Source organism: Chiloscyllium plagiosum, unplaced genomic scaffold (genome assembly GCF_037043375.1).
Source record: "Chiloscyllium plagiosum isolate Xiang-an unplaced genomic scaffold, Cpla_swu_hap1 HiC_scaffold_13, whole genome shotgun sequence".
NCBI lineage: Eukaryota > Metazoa > Chordata > Chondrichthyes > Orectolobiformes > Hemiscylliidae > Chiloscyllium > Chiloscyllium plagiosum.
In genome coordinates this window covers 36477188-36501024 of record NW_028270151.1, presented here as the reverse complement: position 1 = coordinate 36501024, position 23837 = coordinate 36477188, and the positions used below count along the sequence as shown (strand labels likewise).

General features: G+C 40.5%; 1 protein-coding gene across 1 annotated transcript in view; it reads left to right on the top strand.

Moving 5' to 3' along the window:
• Window positions 1-23837, top strand: part of ccdc39 (coiled-coil domain 39 molecular ruler complex subunit) — a 132925-nt gene that overhangs the window by 18557 nt on the left and 90531 nt on the right. Inside the window, exons 8-9 of the mRNA XM_087993528.1 lie at window positions 13795-13898; window positions 20924-21056. Of these exons, the coding sequence (XP_087849654.1) occupies window positions 13795-13898; window positions 20924-21056 (237 nt within the window). The remainder of the gene's footprint in view (window positions 1-13794; window positions 13899-20923; window positions 21057-23837) is intronic.

The following is a 23837-nucleotide window of genomic DNA, read 5'->3' as shown; positions in this document are numbered from 1 at the left end:
AACTTATCAGTCTGTCCTACATGGTTCCTAATATCATAGACAAGGGGAAATTGGCACCCTACTTTCTGGTCGGGGACCTGGAGGTCCTGATGAATATCCTCATCTCCCAGGACTGGCAGTAAAGAATATTATGCCAGTCTGATTCGAGGTTGCCATCCAGGTCAGTGAAGTCTCAGCGATCTGGAAGATTGCACAACAATATAGGATGAAGGTCAATGACCTCCCTCATTCTGCCAGTGAAAGTGTCACCATCTTCTCTCTGACACTTCACGCTCAGTCTATTTCTGTTACTGCCTCCACCTCTCAACAAGGTTCATGCTCTACTACTCTCACTTTTGCCTGAGACAGTGAAACATCAATATGAACAACAACAACACATGGTACTTTGAAAATGTCAGAAGTGTTGCATGTACCTGCAGCTTACATGGCCGACACAGTGCAAATACATGAAGATGATGCCAATATGTGAGGAGGGGATGCCAATATGTGAGGAGGAAAGGGGAGATGGGGATAATGGGGTTAGTATGGACACTATTCGACCAGGAATACTGCCACTGTCTGTTCAGCAGCTGGGCCATTTCTTGTCTGGGGGGGTTGGCCATGGTCTGTTGGGTGGTTTGTCCAGCACAAGTCCAGGAATCAATTCCTTTTCACTCTAGAAATTAGGCTGCAGTCAGCCACATTGTGACTTGATTGATATCTTTCTTTGTCCCAATTAACAAGAGTCAATGGAGCAAGTCACATGCACCGAAAACCTGACTTCCCCACTGGCCAAGGCACACAGTGTTTGGACTACAAGCCATCAAATTGAGTATGATGAATTCTCTCACTCAAGGTGAAGGGTACCAAGAGAGGATTTCTGTGTTGGGGGCTGACGTATTACTTCCAGCATCCGTCCCTGCTAGTCTTGGCCCTCTTCACATGCTTAAGCATCAGCTTTTCCTGCATTGAGATAAAGGTAAGTGAGTGGGATGCGAATGGGCACATAAGTAGTTGCGGGCATTTTTAACAGTGCAGTAGATAGGAAGGGTGAGTAATTTTAGAGATGAGGTGGGTTTGAGCTTGAGTGAATATCATGCATATGATGTTGAGGCTCGCAGGATAAGACCCTTTGTGAGACGCATGTGCAGTGACAGAATTAGACTGAGTGATTCCCACCATGAGTCTACAGAAGAATATAGATAGACTGGAGAGACAGGCAGAGAAGTGGCAGATGGAGTTCAATCCAGGCAAATGTGAGGTGATGCATTTTGGGAAGTCTAATTCTAGAGCCAGATATACTGTAAACGGAAGAGCCTTAGGTAAAGTTGATAAGCAGAGAGGTCTGGGAGTTCAGGTCCATTGTACCCTGAAGGTGGCTGCACAGGTGGATAGATTGGGTAAGAAAGCATTTGGTATGCTTGCCTTCATCGGAAAGGGTATTGAGTATAAGAGCTGGCAGGTCATGGTAAAATTGTACAAGGCTTTGGTTCAGATGCATTTAGGATACCAAAAGGATGTGGATGCTTTGGAGAGGGTGCAGAGAAGGTTTACGAGGATGTTGCCTGGTATGGAAGGTGCTAGTTATGAAAAGAGGTTGAGTAGGTTAGGATTGTTTTCATTAGATAAAAGGAGATTGAGGGAGGACCTGATTGAGGTCTACAAAATCATGAATGGTCTAGACAGGGTAGGTAGAGATAAGCTTTTTCCCAGGGTGAGGGATCAATAGCGAGTGGTCACGTATTCAAGGTAAGAGATGAAAAATTTAAGAGAGATACACGTAGAAAGTACTTTGCACAGAGGGCGGTAGGTGCCTGGAACACATTGCCAGCAGAAGTAGTAGAGGCAGGCATTGTAGATTCATGTAAGATGCATCTGAATAGATGCATGAGTAGGTGGGGAGCAGAGGGATACAGATACTTAGGAATTGGGCAACAGGTTTAGACAGTAGATTTGGATTGGCTCAGGCTTGGAGGGCCAAAGGGCCTGTTCCTGGGTTGTAAATTTTCTTTGTTCTTTGTTCTTTGAGAACGATGTAGCATAGGGAAGATGGTGCCATTTATCGTTGTGAACAACTGAAGATCATAAATGTTCTTGTGGCGTTTGCTTGGCAAACCTTTTTTTGGACAAGTGGTACTGACCTGGACTGTGATGTCCCAGGCTTGACAGATCTGATGGAATAGCATCCGAGTGCTATCTGTGTAAGGGACAGGATATACTTTATCTTGCTGATTTCGTTCAACAGTATCTGCAAAGCAGCATCAGTAATCCTGAGAGACAGATTCTCCTAATTGAAGCCATTTCTGTACTTCTGGGGGATGACCACTACAGGCTTCTTGGAATTTTCAGGCTTGCAGCAAATCAAGTACCATCCAGGTGGCCTTTAAGCATGGCACCAGAATCTTCCATCCCAGAAGGTTCTGTCAGTGATAAGAACCTCTAACTAACTCTCCAAATGTGATTTGCTGACTAATTTCTGCAAACGTCACTTGTGTAGTTAATCAACTTAGAAGCATGTGATTAAACAAGGATGCGCTCAAACTTAGCTGATACGGCATTAAGATGCTCGCAACTTAAAGCGAGGATGATTCAAGAGAAGAGTGAAAGTAATAGGGTGGTTGTTATGGGGGATTTTAACTTTCCTGATATTGATTGGGGAAGCTATAGCTCAAATTCGTTAGATGGGTCAGTGTTTGTCCAATGTGTACAGGAGGGTTTCCTGACACAACATGTAGATAGGCCAACAAGAGGTGAGGCCATACTGGATTTGGTTCTGGGTAATGAACCAGGCCAGGTGTTAGAATTAGAGGTAGGTGAGCACTTTGAGGACAGTGACCACAATTCGGTGACTTTCACTCTAGTGATGGAGAGGGATAAGTGTGCACTACAGGGCAAGAGTTATAGCTGGGGGCAGGGAAATTATGATGCGGTGAGGCATGACTTGGGATGTGTGGCTTGGAAAAGTAAGCTTCAAGGCAAGGGCGTAATTGATATGTGGAGCTTGTTCAAGGAGCAACTATTGAGTGTCCTTGATAAGTATGTACCCGTCAGGCAGGGAGGAAAGGGTCGTGTGAGGGAGCCGTGGTTTAATAAGGAATTGGAATCCCTTGTTAAATGGAAGAGGGCGGCCTATGTAAAGATGAGGCGTGAAGGTTCAATTGGGGCGATTGAGAGTTATAAGGTAGCCAGGAAGGACCTGAAGAGAGAGCTAAGAGCAGCAAGGAGAGGACATGAAAGGTCCTTAGTTGGTAGGATTAGGGAAAACCCTAAGGCTTTCTATAGGTATGTCAGGAATAAAAGAATGACTAGGGTAGGAATAGGTCCAGTCAAGGATAGTAGTGGGAAGTTGCGTGTGGAGGCTGAAGAGATTGGGGAGACACTGAATGAATACTTTTCGTCAGTATTCAATCAGGAACAGGACATTGTTGTCAATGTGAATACTGAGTCAGAATTAAGTAGAATGGATGGCTTTGAGGTATGTAGAGAAGAGGTGTTGGAAATTCTGGAAAGGGTGAAAATAGATAAGTCCCCTGGGCCTGATGGCATTTATCCAAGGATTCTCTGGGAAGCAAGGGAGGAGATTGCAGAGCCATTGGCCTTGATTTTTATGTCCTCGTTGTCTACAGGAGTAGTGCCAGAAGATTGGAGGCTAGCAAATGTGGTTCCCTTGTTCAAGAAGGGGAGTAGGGATAACCCTAGTAACTATAGGCCGGTGAGTCTCACTTCTGTTGTGGGCAAAATCTTAGAGAGAATTGTAAGGGAAAGGATTTATGAACATTGTAAGGGATAGGATTTATGAACATCTGGATAGGAATAATATGATCAAGGATAGTCAGCATGGTTTTGTGAAGGGCAAGTCGTGCCTCACAAACCTTATTAAATTCTTTGAGAAGGTGACTAAGGAGGTGGACGAGGGGAAAGCGGTAGATGTGGTGTATATGGATTTTAGTAAGGCGTTTGATAAGGTTCCCCATGGTAGACTACTGCAAAAAATACGGAGGTATGGCATTGAGGGTGAGTTGGAGGTTTGGATTAGGAGTTGGCTGGCTGGAAGAAGACAGAGGGTAGTAGTTGATGGCAAAGGTTCATCTTGGAGTGCCGTCACTAGCGGTGTTCCGCAAGGATCTGTTTTGGGACCATTGCTGTTTGTCATTTTTATAAATGACCTGGAGGAGGGGTTAGAAGGTTGGGTGAGCAAGTTTGCAGATGATACGAAAGTCGGAGGAGTTGTTGACAGTGAGGAAGGATGTGGCAGGTTACAGCGGGATATAGATAAGCTGCAGAACTGGGCAGAAAGGTGGCAAATGGAGTTCAATGTAGCTAAGTGTGAGGTGATTCACTTTGGTAAGAGTAACAAAAAGATGGGGTTCTGGGCTAATGGTCGGATACTTGGTAGTGTGGATGAGCAGAGGGATCTTGGTGTCCATGTACACAGGTCTTTGAAAGTTGCCACCCAGGTAAATAGTGCGGTGAAGAAGGCATATGGCGTACTGGCTTTTATTGGTAGAGGAATTGAGTTCCGGAGTACTGAGGTCATGTTGCAGTTGTATAAGACTCTGGTGCGGCCGCATCTGGAGTATGGTGTGCAGTTTTGGTCGCCATACTATAGGAAGGATGTGGAAGCACTGGAACGGGTGCAGAGGAGGTTTACCAGGATGTTGCCTGGTATGGTAGAAAGATCGTATGAGGAAAGGCTGAGGCACTTGGGTTGTTTTCATTGGAGAAAAGAAGGTTTAGGGGTGACTTGATAGAGGTGTACAAGATGATTAGGGGTTTAGATAGGGTCGACAGTGAGAATCTTTTTCCACGTATGGAGTCAGCTATTACAAGGGGGCATAGCTTTAAATTAAGGGGAGGTAGGTATAGGACAGATGTTAGGGGTAGTTTCTTTACTCAGCGAGTCGTGAGTTCATGGAATGCCCTGCCAGTAGCAGTGGTGGACTCTCCCTCTTTATGGGCATTTAAGCGGGCATTGGATAGGCATATGGAGGATAGTGGGCTAGTGTAGGTTAGGTGGGCTTGGATCGGCGCAACATCGAGGGCCGAAGGGCCTGTACTGCGCTGTATTCTTCTATGTTCTATGTTCTAACCATACTTCGATTTCAAAACCGAAAGTCTAGGCCTCTCTTTCTCACATGCTCTCCTCTGTCTTTCTTTCAGTCCGTCTCTTACACAAACTAAACTAACTTGTCTGTGAGATTTGGACAAATTTTTAGGAAAACCTAGGGCCCAATCCCATGTAGTTTCCTGTAAACTCTTCTCCTCTCAAAGCACATTACTGTGAATATCATGGATCTTGTATCTAGATAGTAATGCTAATTAGCTTTCATCTAGAATCCCTAACATTCCATTCTATCTTAGAATTAAATAGACAAATCAAAATATCATTGAAACAAGATATTCTAACACCTCCTAATGACATGGAGACTATTAGCAGAACCATTTTGGTCAGTTTGTAGGTCCACTCAGTCTTGATGTCAACCGAATTCCCACATTTTACCCTACATTAAAGCTGCAGTTCCAAAACATAACGTTTTTATAAAACTTACATTTGTAACACCTATATTACAACAGTTTAAAGACTGTTAGATGAGAAAAGTCTAAGCCTCATCTTGTTTCCCTTCTACTATTGTAGTAATCAATTTTCAACAGTTTAAAACAGATCTATACCCAAAAGAAATCGTGTATGATGGAGACCTTTAGGGACCATAGGTCCAAAGTCACCTTTCTCCTTTTTAAATATTCTACTTTCTTCATGTTATATCACAAATTTCTCATATATTGTGTTCCAAATATTTTGGAAGAAATTTATCTGGTTTGCAATTGAGCATCAAAATATCTTTTTTATTCAAAGTTTGTGCGAAGATTTGTAGCTCGGGTGCTCGTTGCTGTGGTTCTGTTCGCCGAGCTGGAAGTTTTTGTTGCAAACGTTTCGTCCCCTGTCTAGGTGACATCCTCAGTGCTTGGGAGCCTCCTGTGAAGCGCTTCTGTGGTGTTTCCTCTGGCATTTATAGTGGCCTGTCCCTGCCGCTTCCGGTTGTCAGTTTCAGCTGTCCGCTTTAGTGGCCAGTATATTGGGTCCAGGTCTATGTGTTTGTTGATGGAGTTTGTGGATGAGTGCCAAGCTTCTAGGAATTCCCTGGCTGTTCTTTGTTTCGCTTGCCCTATGATAGTAGTGTTGTCCCAGTCAAGTTCAATCTTTTTTATTTGGAAAATTATTGCCTTTAGAAACAAACAGACATTTGGATTATGAAACTGGCATCAAAGTACAGTCACAACAAATAGCAAGAAACTATAGGAACAATTCACTGTCTACTAGAATGATACTGTATAGCTTCAACAGTTTCTTTAGGAGCATCCAACTTTCAATATCTTAACAGCGCCATAAATTGCATCATTCATAGGGCTTTCTATGAGAGCCCTAAGCAACAGGAATAATTTGTAACAACAGCATAAATTTAGTAATATAACAATTCAATAATATTATGTTACATAATAATGATATAATTATAATTCAATAGTGAAAATCACAATGTGAAATTTTTTATTGGCTTTGATAATGCTAATGACGGAGCAGATGAGATTGCACAGTACTTGGAAGTGTATGGTAAAATAGTGTTGAGTCATCATGGTTTTGTCAAGGGAGCATTATGCCTGACAAGTCTATTCGAATTCTTTGAGGAGGTAATGAGCAAGATAGACAAAGGAAAGGCAGTGAATGTGATCTATATGGATTTCCAGAAGGCCTTTGACAAGGTCCCACATAGGAGGCTGCTAAATAACAACAGCCAATGGTGTTAGGGATAAGGTACTGGCATGGATATAGCATTGGCTGAATGGCAAAAGGCAGGAAGTGGGTACTAAGAGATCCTTTTCAGTATGGCAGCCAGTGACGAGTGGAGTTCCTTAGGAGTCAGTATTGGGATCACAACTATTGACATTATACACTGACGATTTGGATGAAGAAATTGAGGGTATTGTAGAGGCTTACAATATGGAAACAGACCCTTCGGTCCAACTTGCCGACCAAGTTTCCCAACCAAACTAATCCCATTTGCCTGTGTTTGATCCATATCCCTCTAAACCTTTCCTATTCATGTACCTGTTCAAATGTCTGCAAATGACACAAAGATTGGTAAAGATATGAGGGACTGGTGGTGTTGAGGAAGCAGAGAGGGCGCAGAATAACTTGGAGATTGGGCAAACAAGTGGAAAATGGAATACAATGTGGGAAATTGTGAGGTTGTGCACTATGGTCAGCAGGATAGAAGCATAGATTATTTTCTAAATGGGGAAAGGCTTTGGAAATCTGAAACACAAAATGACTTATGATTCCTAGTTCAGGATTCCCTTAAGGGTAACATGCAGGTTCAGTTGGTAATTAGCAATGTAAATGCAATGTTGACATTCATTTTGACGGGACTAGAATACTGCAACAGAAATGTACCACTAGAGGCTTTGATCAGGCTACATTTATATTGTGAGCAGTTTTAGGCCCTATATCTAAGGAAGGATGTGCTGGCCTTGGAAAGGTTCCAGAAGAAATTCACAAGAATGATTCCAGGAATGAAGGGCTTGTCACGTGAGGAGAGGTTGAGAATCCGAGGCCTGTACTCGGTGAAATTCAAATGGATGAGGAGGGATGTGGAGAATTCTGAGAGGCCTGATAGAGTGGATGTGGAAATGTTTCCACTGGTAGGAGTGACTAGAACCCAGGGACATATCATCAGAATTGAGATGAGGATGAATTTCCTCAGCCAGAGGGTGGTGAATCTCTGAAAGTCATTGCTGCAGAAGGTGATGGAGGCCATGTCATTGAGTGTATTTAAGACAGTGATAGATAGGTTCTTGATTAGTAAGGGGATCAAAAGTTATGGGGAGAGGGCAGGATATTGGGATTGAGAAATATATCAACCATGATTGAATGGCGGAGCAGACTCAATAGGCCAGGTGGCTAATTCTATTCCAATGTTTTATGACAAAGGATACAGAAAAAAATTGCCGAGCTGACTTAAGAAATGAGTTTTAGGTCATGAGGCAAGATGAAGGATTTTGTTTTCACCAGAACATAGAAATGAATGCAGAGGTATTCCCCAGGAATTAGTTTCATGACCACTAAGGCATATAACTCATATTTATAATGTTTCTTTAACATAATAAAATGTCTCAGTGTATGGGAGCATTGTAAAACAAAGTATGATACTGAACCACCTAAAGAGGTATTGGATCAGATGTTAGCAAGCATAGTTATACAGGTATGTTTGAAGGAATGTCTTAAAGGAGAAAAGTGGGGTAGGGAGGCACAGAGGTGTAGGAAGAGAATTCTAAATCTTGGGACCCAGGCAACTAAAGTCATGACCACTGATGGTGGATCAATTATAATTTGGAATGTACAAAAGGCAAGAATTAGAGGAGTGCAGCTATCTCAGGGAAAGTACCAAGACAGGGATGAACAAAGTCATAGAACAATTTGAAAACTTGGATGAGAATTTTAAACTCAACTCTCTTGACTAAGAGATAATGTTGGTCAGTAAGCAAAGCGATAATATTGGAATGTGACTTGCTGCAATTTAACACAGATGGCAAGGTTTTGGATGATATTAAATTTACAGAGGATTGTGAGAGGTATTCAAGGAGTGCATTGGAATAATCGAGTTGAGAAGCAATAAAGATGTGAATGAGGTTTCAGCAGGTATTTCATAGTAATAGAAGCAGGAGTAGGCCATTTGGCCTGTCGAGCCTGCTGTGCCATTCATGAAGATAATGGCTGATCTATCCATTGTCTCAGCTCCTCCTACTTCCATTATCCCCATAACTCTTAATTCCCCTACCATACAAAAACCCATTCAACCGTGGCTTGAATGTATTCAATGAAGCTGTCTCTACTGCATCTTTGGGCAGAGAATTCCGTAGATTCACTACCCTCTGGGAAAAACAGTTCCTCCTCATCTGTCCTAAACCTACTCCCCCTAATCCTGAGGCCATGTCCCCTAGTCGGGTCCGAAACGTCGATTCTCCTGCTCCAGTGGAAACAACTTGCTTGCCTCTATCTTAGCTATCCCTTTCATAATTTTATATGTTTCTCTCAGATCCCCTCTCCGGGTACAGGCCCAGGTGGCTCAACCTCTCCTCATAGGATAACCCGCTCATCTCAGAATCAACTGGTGAACCTCCTCTTCACCGCCTCCAAAGCCAGTAGATCCTTCCTCAAGTAAGGAGACCAGAACTGCGCACAATACTCTAGGTTCAGCTTCATTAACACCTTGTACAATTGCAGTAGAACCTCTCCCCTGCTCTTAACTTCAATCCCTCGAGCAATGAAAACCAATATTCCGTTTTCCTTCTTGATTACCTGTAGCACCTGCAAATCAACTTTTAATGATCCATGTGCGAGCACTCCTAAATCCTTTTGCACAACAGAATGCTGCAATCTTTCACCATTTAAATAATACTCTGACCTACTGTTTTTACTTCCAAAGTGGATAACCTTACATTTACCAACATTGTATTTCACTGCCCACTCACTTAACCAATCCAAATATCTCTGCAGACCTGCACATCCTCTGCATAGGTTGCCTTTCCACTCAGTTTAGTGTCATCAACAAACTTGGATACATTACACTCGGTCTCCCCTTTCAAATCATTTATATATATATTGTGAACAGTTGAGGGCCCAACGCCGACCACTGATCTCCAATCAGATGAACAACCATTTATTCCAACACTCTGCTTTCTATGGTTAACCAGTCCTCTGTCTATGCTAGTACATTCCCCGCAACTCCATGCATTCTTATCTTATAAATGAGTGTTTTATGCAGCACCTTATCAAACGCCTTCTGGAAATCCAAGCAAACAACATCCATCTGTTCCCCTCCATCCACCACACTTATTACTTTCTCAAAGAACTTCAGTAGGTTTGCCAAAAACGACCTTCCCATTCTGAATCCATGCTGTGTCTGCCTGATGGAACCCTTTTCATCCAGATGTCTCACTATTTCTTCATGAAGGATAGCCTCCAGCATTTTCCTGACTATACATGTTAAGCTAACTGAGCTATAGTTATCTGCATTTTGCCTACACCCTTTTTTAAACAGTGGTGTGACAATTCGCTGTCTTCCGGTCCACCGGGATCTGCCAAGAATCCAGTGAATTTTGGTAAATTACCACTAATGCATCTACTATAATTTCTGCCATTTCTTTCAGCACCCTGGGATGCATTCCATCAAGACAAGGGGACTTATCTACATTTAGACCCTCAAATTTGCTCAATACTACCCGCATCGTGATAACAATTAAATTAAGGTTCACAACCCATCATATCCTTAACATCATTCTTTGGCATGTGAGACACATCTTCTATTGTGAAGACTGACACAAAATAGTTATTCAAGGCCTCGGTCGTTTCAGCATTACCCAATATCAATTCCCCTTTCTCATCTTGAAAAGGACCTACATCCACTTTAGCCACCTATATTTATAAAAATGTTTTTTTTCTGTTTTTATATTCTGTGCTAGTTTACATTCATAATCCATCTTTCCTTTCTTTATTGTTTGCTTTGTGGTTCTTTGTTGCTTTTTGAAGTTTTCCCAATTTTCCTGTTTCCCACTACTCTTGGCTACATTTACAGCCTAACCTTTAAATAGATGCCTTCCTTTATTTCCTTGGTTATCTAAGGCTGGCTCTTCCTACCCTTGCTATCCTTGTTTTTGACCAGAATATACTCTCCTTGAGCACTGTGAAAAATCTAATTGAAAGTCCTCCACTATTCTTCAATTGCCTCTCGACTTCTCTCACAAATGACTTCTTCCCTCTACTATTCCTGATTTCCACCCAAATGGATTCAGCAATTTGCTTCTTAGATCCTATATTGTCTCTCACTATCGCCCTGATCTCATCCTTAATTAAGAGTGCAACCACACCTTCCTTACCTTCCTGCCTACCCTTCCTGATTAACTGATACCCTTGGATATTTAATTTTCAGTCATCACCATCCTGCAACCATGCTTCTGTACTGGTAACTTAATCATACCAATTTTTACTGATCTGCACAACAAGTTCATTGACTTTGTTTTGAATACTATGACATTCAGATAAAATGTCCTTATGCTCATTGTCTCTTTAGAATCCAGCAATCTCCCTGTCTTTTACAAATTATTCTGTTGCCCAATTTTACTTTTCTCTTTTGTAACCTATGTTCTGGTCTCTGCATTGCTTCCTTCTGCTTTTCTGCCTGGACTCCCATTCTCTTGCCATTTTAGTCTACCCTTCCTCACAGTCTCTCTGCTTGTTGTTTCTACCTTTACACCGACTGCTGCATCTTCTGACCTGAACGGAGGTAAACTGAGGTAGGAATATATGAGCATGGAAATAGCCAATCTTAGTGATGGTGTTAATTTAAGACCAGAAACTCATCACAGGATCAAAAATTACAAATGTTGCGAGCATACTGGCATAATCTCAGACTGTTGTAAATGTTATGATCTCAGTTGATATCATTAACAATGTTTAATATTGAGCATTGCATTTTAGGAAGGATGTGAAGATTTTAGAGCAGGTGCAAGCAAAACTTATGACAATGATTCCAGGAATGAGGGTCATCAGTTACATGGAGAAAGTGAGGTCTGCAGATGCTGGAGATCAAAGTTGAAACTTTATTGCTGGAACAGCACAGCAGGTCAGGCAACATCCAGGGAACAGGAGATTCGACGTTTCGGGCACAGGCCCTTCTTCAGGAATGAAGAAGGGCCTGTGCCCGAAACGTCGAATCTCCTGTTCCCTGGATGCTGCCTGACCTGCTGTGCTGTTCCAGCAATAAAGTTTCAACTCATCAGTTACATGGATAGACTAGAGAAAATAGGTTGTTTTTCTTATGAAGAAATGTTGGTGATTTGACAGAGGCATTCGAAATCATGAGAGATCTAGACAGAGTAGATACAGAGAAACTATCCCTACTGGCTGAAGGGTAGACAGCCAGAGAATATAGTTTTAATATGATTGATAAAAAAAACAAAAGCAACATAAGGAAAAGCTTATTTTTATGTTATGATATGGCGTGCATGAAAGGTTGGTGGAGACAGATTCAATATTAGCTTTCAAAAGGGAATTAAAAAAGCACCATAAGGCAAAATGTTGCAGAGCCACAGAATGAGGTGAGTGTGGCTAGCTAGGTTGCTCTTCCACAGAACTAACACAGGTTCAAAGAATGTTTAATCATTCAATGATTCTATGATAAGGTTAAAAAGAGATTAGATAGTTGTGTGCAAAATCATGACTTTTGATATAATAAGTAGTAAATAGGGAGAAAATATTACCATCGGTGAGTCAATATGGAAGATAATAAATTTAAGATTAGCTAAGGAATAAAGACAGAACTCGACATTTATTTCACATTATTGGTTGGAGTAGAACCAAATGAATCCCCCTTTCAGATAACTAATACTGGTGTGATTCTCTATGTTGGCCCCTTCTATATTTTATTGCAGATATCTGTCCAACATTTTCAGTGTGTGCTGCAAATCAGAAGTTGTTGTGGTTCTGTTCGCCGAGCTGGAAGTTTTTGTTGCAAACGTTTCATCCCCTGGCTAGGCGACATCATCAGTGCTTGGGAGCCTCCTGCGAAGCGCTTCTTTGATGTTTCCTCCGGTGTTTATAGTGGTCTGTCCCTGCCGCTTCCGGTTGTCAGTTTCAGCTGTCCGCTGTAGTGGTTGCTATATTGGGTCCAGGTCGATGTGTTTGTTGATGGAGTTTGTGGATGAATGCCATGCCTCTAGGAATTCCCTGGCTGTTCTCTGTCTGGCTTGCCCTATGATAGTAGTGTTGTCCCAGTCGAATTCATGTTGCTTGTTGTCTGCGTGTGTGGCTACTTAGTAAAATGCTGAGGTAGAGAATGATCTCAGCATTGTGATAAATGAGTGAAAAAAAATCAATATTCAGGTACAATAAGTGATTCAGAAGACTATTTGAAAGCTATCCTTTATGACAAGAAGAACTGAACATAAAGGTAAGGATGTTATGCTTCAGTTACACAGGGCATAGTGAGACCACATATCAAAAACTATGTGCAATTTTGATCACCTTCTTTAAGAAAGAATGTAAATGCATTGGAAGTAGTTCAGATGTGGTTTAACAGATTAAAACCTGGAATAAATGGTTTGTTTAAGAGGAAATTCAAACAAATTAGCCATGGTCATATTGAATGGTAGAGCAGTCTAGAAGAACTGGATGGCCCAATTCTGCTGCTTATTTGCATGTGCATATGCTAGCAAAAATTGCAATTTAAACTCTGAGAAAACCTAACCAGGTTTTATTAAAATAATAAATAAAATACTGGAAATATTCAGCAATTCAGGCATCACAGGAGAGAAAAAACAGAGTTAACGTCGATGATAGACTATCAGAATGTCAATCTGAAAAATTAACTGTACTCCTTCTCCATATATGTTCTTTTATGAGAATTTCCATCATTTTCTGTTCATATTTCAGATTTGCAATGCCTATAGTTTAAATTTTGGTCTTTTGCCTTAAAGAGAGACCCCCAATTTTAAAACAATGTCTCCTAATTCTGAACTCATCCACAACAGGAAATGTCCATCTTGTCAAGACCATTCAGAAGCTTATAATCTATAATCACATCACCCCATACTCTTCTAAACTGCAGTGGAATCAAGCCCACATCATCCAAGTTTTGAAGAGTACATGAATAATTTTTTCACGTTTTCAGTATCTATTCTCCATTGTAATCTTAATGGCAATTTTTAAAATGTCTATTGTGATGCTGATCTTCTGACTGAAGTTTATTTTGATGATATGTACAGCTTGAAACCTTAAAAAGCAGAGTGGACAGGACTGCAACTGATCTGGAAACTGTCAGAAGCCATATAGCAGATCTGAAGCGACAAAACGCGGACAAATCCAACAAGTAAGTGTTTAACTTAGTGTAATTATCTATTTACTTCTTCATTCAAAAATGTTGTTTATTGCATTTTTAAATTATTTATCACATTTTCTGACTTAAATGGAAGTGTCAGTGATCCTTGAGGGACAAATGAATATAGAATTATTCATCCTAATAAATGTGTAAATACCATCAATCATATATTTGTACACTCAGTGGTTTTAACTTTTGCCCAGCTCAAAAACCTTGATTTAAAGATTTAGATGTTTTTCAGCTCCAGACTTGACTAATTTAAGGCTTTCTTACATGTCCCATCTTCCATCCCCTCTCAACTCCAGAATGTCCAAAACTATGTATGTATGTTTTCCTGGACGAGGGTCTGATCTGGCTATCCACCAATCCTCACTCATTGACTTTGTACTCTTAAAATTAATGGGCATATTTAATTGAAATTCCTCATTCATTACCTGTAACTGAGCACACAGCTTCTGAAATCTGTGCCAGCTTTATAATCCTCCAATTCATTTTTTTCAATCTTGATTTTTTTGTATGCTTTTGGCCTTTGTTCCACCACTGGTGATAACAGTTAGTCATCTTGGACCTATTCTTGAAGCCCTGTCACTGAGTCACTTCACCATTGTCAATGTAGCTACAGCTTCAAACACTTGGAGTCATCGAGTCATAGAGCTGTACAGCATGAAAACAGACCCTTCAGTCAACTTGTCCATGCCGACCAGTTATCCTTACTTAATCTCGTTCCATTTGAATTGATTTGATTTATTTATTGTCATGTGTACAGAGTACAATGGAAAGTTTTTTTTTGCGAGCAGTCCTGGCAGATCATAGTAGGCAAGGACTCACAGATCATAGGGTGAAATAAAAATTTCGAGGCATACAAGTTGTCACACAGGGCATAGTGCTGGCTAAGATCAACATTAGCAAGCTCACCAAGAAGCTGTTCCTGAACCTGCTGGTGTGTGTGTTCAAGTTTCTGAATCTTCTACCTGACAGAAGAGGTTTTAGAACAGCAGTACCAGGATGCGATGGCTCTTTGATGATATTGGTAGTCTTTCCACGGCAACAAGCCATGTAAATGGAATCCATGGATGGAAGATTGGCTTCCATAATGATCTGAGCTGTGCACACAACCTTTTGTAGTTTTGGGCAGAGCAATTCCCATTACAGGCCGGTATGCAGCTGGACAATATGCTTTCAATGGTGCATCTGTAAAAGTTGGCAAAGGTCCTTATGGACATGCCAAATTTTCTGAGTAAGAAGAGGTGTTGTTGTGTCTTCTTGACCATCGCATCCATGTGCGAAGTCCAGTCCAGTCCAGGTCCAGGTTATTGGTCCTGCTAGAAACCTGTTGTTCTCCATCCTCTCAACATCAGCTCCATTGATATAGATGGAGGTGTGTTCTCCTCCTTTCTTTCTGAAGCCATGGAGGAAGTGCAGTTGTCTATCTTCACTGATTGCAATGTGTGGGTCAGAAAGCTGGGGATCCAGTTGCAGAAGGCAGAGCTGAGATCAAGGTCTCGGAGTTTTGACATCAGGCTGGAGGGGATAATGGTGTTGAAGGCGGAACTGTAGTCAATGAGCAGGAGTCTGATATAGGTGTTCTTGTCCAGATGTTCCAGGGATGAGTGCAGAGCTAGGGAATTAGCGTCCTCTGTGCATCTGTTGTGTCAGTAGGCAAATTGTAGGGGATCAAGGCAGCCTGTGAAACGAGAGTTGATTTGTCAGCACCCAGCCCATATTCCTCTAAACCCTTCCTGTTCATATACCGATCCAGATGCCTTTTAAATGTTGTAATTGTACCAGCCGTTACCAGTTCCTCTGGCAGCTAATTCCATACATGCAACACCCTCTGCATGAAAGAGATGCTCCTTAGGTCCCTTTTAAAATCTTTCATCTCTCAACTTCAACCTATGCCCTTTAGTTTTGGACTCTGCTGAAAGATCTTGGCTATTCACCCTATCTATGCCCCTCATAATTTTATAAACTTCTACAAGTTCAAAGAAACTTTCAGTTACTTTTCCTAATCTCTCACTTTGTGGTCATATATGATTGAACACATCGATATATAAAGCACATTCTGTATGTTAAAACTACTATATAAATGCAGGTTTTAAAAAAAAAATCATGAAATGTAAGCCTTGGCAAAATGCAAATATCTTTACCATCCCTAACAGGCTACCCTGATAGCCCTTGAGAAGGCAGTAACGACTTGCCTTCTTGAACCATTGCAGTCTCGTGTTGGTATACCAGTCCCGAAGGTATAGGGACACCTCTAGTACTGTTAGGAAGAGAGTTCCAGGATTTAAACATAGTGAAGAAATAGTATATTTCCAAGTGAGAGTGGTGTGTATCTTAAAGGAGAATTGCAGGGCATATTGTTCCTACTCATCTACCGCCTTTGTCCTTTAGAATGATGAAGGTTCTGAGTTTGGAAGGTGGTGTCAAAGGAACCCTGGTGGGATGCTGTGTTGCATCTTGTCAATGGTACAAATTATTGACTTTGTGTGTTGGCAGTGAAGGAAGTAAACTTTGAGGCAAGAATTAGTGCTTGGCCTGAGGTGATCTTTCTTGGCAGTTATGCAGGCAAATGAAGCATATTCAATCACACTCCTGATTTTTGCCATTGTAAATAATGGATAGTTTTTGGGGAGGTGAGCATTGAGTTGTTGTCATACTATACATATGGGTGGTAAGGTTTTGGTCAATGGTAATTCCCAGGATGTTGGTAGTGGGGTTTCAGAAATTGTTACTGGATGTCAAGGAGAGTTGGTTACATTCTCTTTTGTGGCTTTATGATGGAGGGAAGGTTGTAGTGGAGGGAAGTCATGATTGGGCCGAGGACTCTAATCTGAAGAAATCCATTAGTAATGACACGCATCAACCATCTACATTTGTGCTAGGCATAACTTGAACCAATGGAGAGTTATACTAATTCCCATTGATTTTAATTTTGCTATTCTCCTTGATGCCACACAGTAAAATGATGCCTTGATGTCAGCAGCAGTCATTCTTACTTTACGCCTTGAATTAAGCTCTTTCATCCATGTTTGAGCCAAGGCAATAATAAGGTAAGAAACCAAGTGGCCTTGAAGGAATCCAAACTGAGCATCAGTGACCAGGTTACTTCTGTGTAAGTGCCAACTAATAGACTGTTGACCACACCTTCCATCAGTTTACTGATGATCAAAAGCAGACAAATGGGACAGTAATTAGCTGGTTTAGATTTGCCCTGCTTCTTGTGAACAGGGTATGCCATCACAATTTTCCACATCTAGGTAGATTTCTGTGCTGTAGCTATACTAGGACTAAAAAAAGTAAGAAAATAGGATAATGAATAGCCTAGCTGGTCCCTCAAGCATACTCAGTCACTCGATGAGATCATGGCTAATCATTGTACATGTAACTCCAGTTTCCAACCTACTCCACATAACTTTTCATTCTGTTGTAGAGAATGTTACCAACTCTCCTTGACATCCAAAAACAGTTTCTGAAACCCCACTACCAAAAAACACGTTTAACTTAAACTTGAATATTAAACAACCAAAACTCCATTGCCCTCTCAGATAGTTATTACAAAGATTAAGGATCAATGGGAGAAGAAATTTCTTCTCAACTTCATCTTAAATGGGCGACATCCTATTTTGAAACTAGCTACAAGTTCTAAATTATACAATGAGGGGAAACATTCTTTCAGCATCTATGTTACCAAATTCCCTCAGAATCTTGTATTTTTCAGTAAGATTACCTCTCATTCTTCCAACGTCCAAAGAATATACACTTAACATGCCTATATTTCCTCATAACACAACCCCTCCACCTTAGGAGGTAACTTAGTAAATTCTGCCTTAACTGCATTCATAAGCAAGGTAACAAAAACTGTACACAATACCTTAGATGTGGTCTCACCAACGGTTCAGCAATTGCCTATTCTAATGTTCTATTCCCCTTACAATAATGACTAACACTCCAATTGCCTTCCTGATTACTGCATGCTGTGTGATTCATGTACAAAGAGCAGCATAGCTTGGTTTCAGCTCGTTCTGCAGTAAAAGGCTTTCGTACTACAGGGGTTAGGATATTGTCAGAGCTATAGATTTTGCTACATTCTGTGCCATCAGAGTTTCTTAATATCACACAGGTTAACAAGACGAATGATGCAATTTCAATTTATATCCATGACCACTGTTAACTGAGTAGAATAACTGCAAAAAAGTTAACTCTTAAAAAAAGAGGCAAAATTATCACAAAGCTAATTGCTTCAACAAAGAAAGAGACATTTCTTTCATATTTTTGTATTATACAGTATGGAAGAATATTATAGAAACATAGACAATAGGAGTAGGAGTTAGCCATTCAGAGCCTGCTCCACCTTTCTTTACGATTACAGCTGATCATCCAACTTTGTAATCTGTTCTAAATTTTCTCCCATATCCTTCGATCCCTTTAGCCTCAAGTGCTATATCCAACTCTTTCTGTAGTAGCAAATTCCACAGGCTTACCACTCTCTAAGTGAAGATATTTCTCTACATTTCATTCCCAGATGGTTTACTCCATGTCCTTAGACTGTGATCCCTGGTTCTGGACTCCTCCACATCCCTTCTGCATCTACCCTGTCTACTCCTACTGGAATGTTATAAGTTTCTATAAGATCCTCCCTCATTCTTTTGAACTCCAGCAAATATAATCCTAACTGATTCAACCTCTCCTCATATGTCAGCCCCAGTATCCCATGATCAGTCTTGCAAACTTTTGCTGCACTCCTATAGCTACAACATCCTTTCTCGATAAGGAGACCAAAACTGCACATGGTATTTCAGGTATGGCCTCACCAAGGCCCCTTATAATTACAGCAAGACATCCCAGCTGCTGAACTCAAATCCTCACTGTGAAGGCCAGAATACCATTTGCCTTCTTCACTGCTTGTAGCAACTGCATGTTTACCTGCAGGTACTGGTCTATCAGGACACCAGGGTTACACTGAACATTCCATTTTTTCAATTAGCTAATGGTCTTCCTTCCTGTTGTTGCTACCAAAAAGTGGATAACTTTACACTTATCCACATTATACTGTATCTGCCAAGCATTTTCCTTCTGACTCAGCTTCTCTAAATGAAGCATCTTTGCATCCTCCTCATGGCTCAACCTCCCAGCTAGTGTGTTATATCACCCCCAGATATATAATGTCACCAGAGGAAATGATATCACCACAGGAAATGACATCACCAACTCAAGGAAACCCAAACACATAGCTAGAAAGATAGCTACATCACCAGTGCTTCATCTGGAGGCTCACTGAAGATATTGCGTAATGTGGTGACGAAACATCTGAAAACAATCCTTCCAGCTCAGCTCACCTAGATGGTGTAATCTGTAGGTTTGGAGTTAAAAATCACATAATATAGTCCAACAGGTTTAATTGGAAGCACTAACTTTCGGAGTGCCACTCCTTCATCAGGTGGTTGTCAGGTTTGGAGATACTATATTTAGTTTCCTCATCCAAATCATCAATATGTATTGTCAATAGCTGGGGTCCTGGAACTGATTGCTACGGCACCCCAATATTCACTGCTTGCCATTTGAAAAATGACCCATTTATTCTTATTCTTGTCTGCCAACAGGTTTTCTACCCATCTCATGGTGTTACTACCCCCATTTCCATATGCTTCCATGTGGCACTTTGTTGAAAACCTTCTAAATGTCCAAATGAACCACATTCACTGGCTCTTCCTCAACACTACTAGTTACATCCTTAAAGAATTCCAGTTGATTTGTCAAACATAATTATCCTTTCCTAAATCCATATGCACTGTCTATATCCAACCTTGTCCCTGGTTTCCAAATGCTCAGCTATTAAATCTTTTTTAATGAACTGTAGCATCTCCCCACCACCAAAACCCCCCACCCCCCCATGGTTTCTGGTTTTCTCTCTGCCTCCCTTCATAAATAGATGTATTGCATTAGTGGTCCTCCAATCTGGAGGAATTATCCAGAGTCTATAGAAGGTGACCACCAATACATCGACTATTTCTAGGACCACTTCCTTAAATACTCTGGGATGTAGGTTGTCGGGCCCTGGGATTTATCAATCTTCAATCCCCATCAATTTGCCAATACCATTTCCCTAAATTTCATTTCCTTCAGTTCCTCCACGTCATGAAACCCTTTGTTCCCCAACATTTCTGGTATATTATTTGTGTCCTCCTTTGTGAACACAGAACCAAAGTACTTGGTTGGTCAGCCATTTCTATGCTTCCCGATATAAATTCCCTTATTTCTGATTGTATGTATTGAAATTGTTCACTGTTCATTTTGCCTTTTCTTTAAAATCTTAACAAAACTCCAAGCCAGTCTCAATATACAGATAGAATACTATCCTACCAATTCTTTCACACTACATTTAATTGTTGAGGTGATGACTTCATTTGGAAGCAAAAAACAGATTTTATCCTTAGACAGTAATAACAGCCTGACATCAGGACACACTCTATTTTACAACTTTAGTCTGTACAATGAATATTTTTCTTGAAGTCAGCAACAAAGGTCATTCCTTTATTCTCAATTCTTTACACGCTAACAACTAGAAATTAAATTCCAGGCAGCCATAGTGAATCCTGTGTCAAAAAGAATGCTTTTGTGAGTACACTTTGTCCTATTGTATGGACCATATTTTGCTTTACAATTGCTTGACTTTGGAAGATGAATAATAAACATGCTTGAGCTATAAAATACTTTCAAGATTTATAGAACCTAGAACAAACAAGTTAACAGCTTTAAGAAAAAAAATAATGAATTATCTATTAAATACAATATATAAAATATGCAACATTATTTTTCTTGTGATAACACCATACAATAAAGTTGAATCTGAAATAACAGTGTTAAGAATTTTCAGTTTTATTCCTCGGTAAAAGAAAGAGCGCCTTGAACTTAGGAAGTCCATTGCCTGTTTTTTGTACACGAGGCAACACCAGATGAGTGGTAAAAATTGTTTATGTAGGTCACATTTCATAAATGTTTGATATAACTTGTAGGTTAATGAATTGTAAAGAAGTAAACAAAGCTCTTCAGGAAAAGCTCAAGACTGCAACTGAAACAATGTTGAGTGCTGAGGAACAAGTGACTAGGTTGGAGAAAACATTGAAAAATGAAGAAAACAACGTAAAGGTGAGGAAATTCTGGGCAATTTTAAGGTTTTTAGTGTATGATTTAGACTTTTTAATAAATGCTATCATATTTAATTTCAATATTTTTCTTGTATATCCATCTACTGATATAAAAACTCCGAGACAGTTGTCACAAACCTACTGATACATTTTGTATTGTGCTACCAACAAATCATATTGAATAACTGTAACAAAACTGAACAAAAAGCAAGAAATGTAATTATAGAGTCATAGAGATGTACAGCATGTCTCTGCTGATTATTCTGATCTTGATAAAACCTGGAGACACTATTAAGACAACATAGGAAAGACTGCTGTAGGAATAGGCTGCGGCTGTTTTCCCTGGAGCGTTGAGGGCTGAGGGGTGACCTTACAGAGGTTTATAAAATCATGAGGGTCATGGGTAGGGGTAAATAGACAAAGTCTTTTTCCTGGGGTGGGGGTGCAGGGTCCAAAACTAGAGGAATAGCTTTAGGTTGAGAGGGAAAAGATTTAAAAGGGACCGAAGAGGCAACCTTTTCACACAAAGTGTGCTGTGTGTCTGGAATGAACTGCCAGACCATTTAAAAGGCATATGGATGGTTATATGAATAAGAAGGGAATAGAGGGATATGAGCCAAATGCCAATTAATTTCGGGTATCTGGTCAGCGTGGACGAGTTGGACCGAAGGGTCTGTTTTCATGCTGTACATCTCTATGATTCCATGACTATGACCCAAGCAGCTGTCCCAACCAGTCCCTATTTGATTCAGGGTCCGTTTCCATGCTGTATATCTCTATGACTCTATGACTATGACCCAAGCAACTGTGTTAACCAGTCCCTATTTAATTAAGGCTAAAATGCTATTTGCTTTTACAATTGCTTGTTGTACTTGCATGTTAACTTTGTGCAAAAGTAATTTCCTAAGGAAGAGGAATTTGAGTGCAGGAATGGAGTGGTAAGTTGAAAACTTTAATAGTGAATGTAGATGGTTGATTTTGTGAAACAAATAACTCTTGAATGGCCAAGGTAAGGGGAATAAATATATCATCTGAATATTATAATTCATGTTCAAATTAATAATGTAAGGAAGAAATCAGAAGCTCGGTAGAATAAGCATTATAGGAACAACCAGATGAGGTAGGTAAATATTTCAGTAGGGAAAGGTTTTCACAAGGTACATCTGAACAGAGCTGAAGCCAATATTCTCAGGGAGATTAATTGCAACAGAGAAGAGGGTTTAACTGACGGGATATAGCCTAAAGAACACCAAGGGACCTGTGCAGCCTGTTTCAAAGCCCTTCAGTAGTGGAACTGTATTCAAAACTGTGCCAGTGAAAGGAAAAACATCACAGACTGTGATGGATCTGCTAAATTTTTATGGATATTCCTTCAAACCTCGAAATGGTTTTAGCTGTTTCAAATGCGATCTTATTATAAGAAACCTGGTATCTATTTTTACTCTTGACCACTTTCACTATATCCACATTCACAAGTGTACAGACCAATGAGTCCCAAGTATTTTGTCACAGCATAAACCTGGTCCTCAAATTGATCTGTGGTCATGCCCAGGAGGGTTTGACTGAGGGGAACAGGTATTAGAATATAGAATTTAGCTTTAAAAGAATACCTGCCATTGCCAGTGTTGAAGAGGTCACAAACTTGAAGAGAGGATGCACAGACCCACCAAAAGCACCACAGTTCTGAGTGGCATTTCAAGTGGGGGGAGAAAAGAGAAATGTAGTTGGGAATGGCATCATTAGAGTGAGAGATTCTGTTCTTTTCAGCAATGGTAGAGTGTCCTGAAGGCAGAGTTGCATACCTAGTGCCAAGGATCAGGGCATGTCTTCTGGGCTGGGCAGGAACTTGGAGTGAGAGAGAAGGATCCAGTTATTGTGGTCCATGTGGGTATCAATGACATAGGTAGGAAAAGGAAAGAGGTTTTGTTGAGGGATCATGAGCAGCTTGGCATAGTGTTCTCAACACTGGAGAACACTATAAATATCGCAAAGGTAATAGATAAGGTGCTATCTAGAGCAAAGTCTCTATGACAAGGGATAAAGTACTTACTGAACTAATGGGACTGAAGTTAGACACATTGCAGGACCTGATAGCGAGTGTCCAAGAGTTTTAAAGGAAGTGGCTGCCAAGACACTGAAGCATTGGTTGAAATGTTCCAGAACTCAGTGGAATCCAGGAGGGTTCCAGCAATTGAAAAACTGCTCACATGACACTCCTGTTCAAGAAGTAAGGGAGACAGAAAGCAGGAAATCATAGGTCAGTTAGCCTAAAATAAGAGAGACTCCAATGAAGTGCACAGAGAAATTCTTGTACATGAATTATAAAAAGTTAGCATGCACATGCAACAAGTAATTAAGGTAATGAATGAAATTTTAAACTTTGTTTAATAGGGGGTTGGATTTTAATAGCAGGGAAGCCTTCTTATGACTGTATAGGGTATTAGTGAGGCCGCACCTGGAGAGCAGTAAACAGTTTTGGTCCCCACTGTTTTAGGAAGGACATATTCACATTAGAGGCAGTTCAAAAGAGATCCAGTAGGCTGATTCTTGGGATGAAGTGATGGATTTATCAAGACAGGCTAAAAGGTTTGAGCCTTTATTCATTGGAGTTTACAAGATTTAGTGGTGATCTTATTGAAACATACAAGATTCTGAAGGGGTTTGACAGAGTAGCTGTTACAAAGATGTTTTCACTAGTGGGGGAATCTCCAACTATGGGACATAGTTATAGAAGAAGGTGACACTCAATTAAAGTTGAGTAGCAACTTATCCTGAAGAGTAC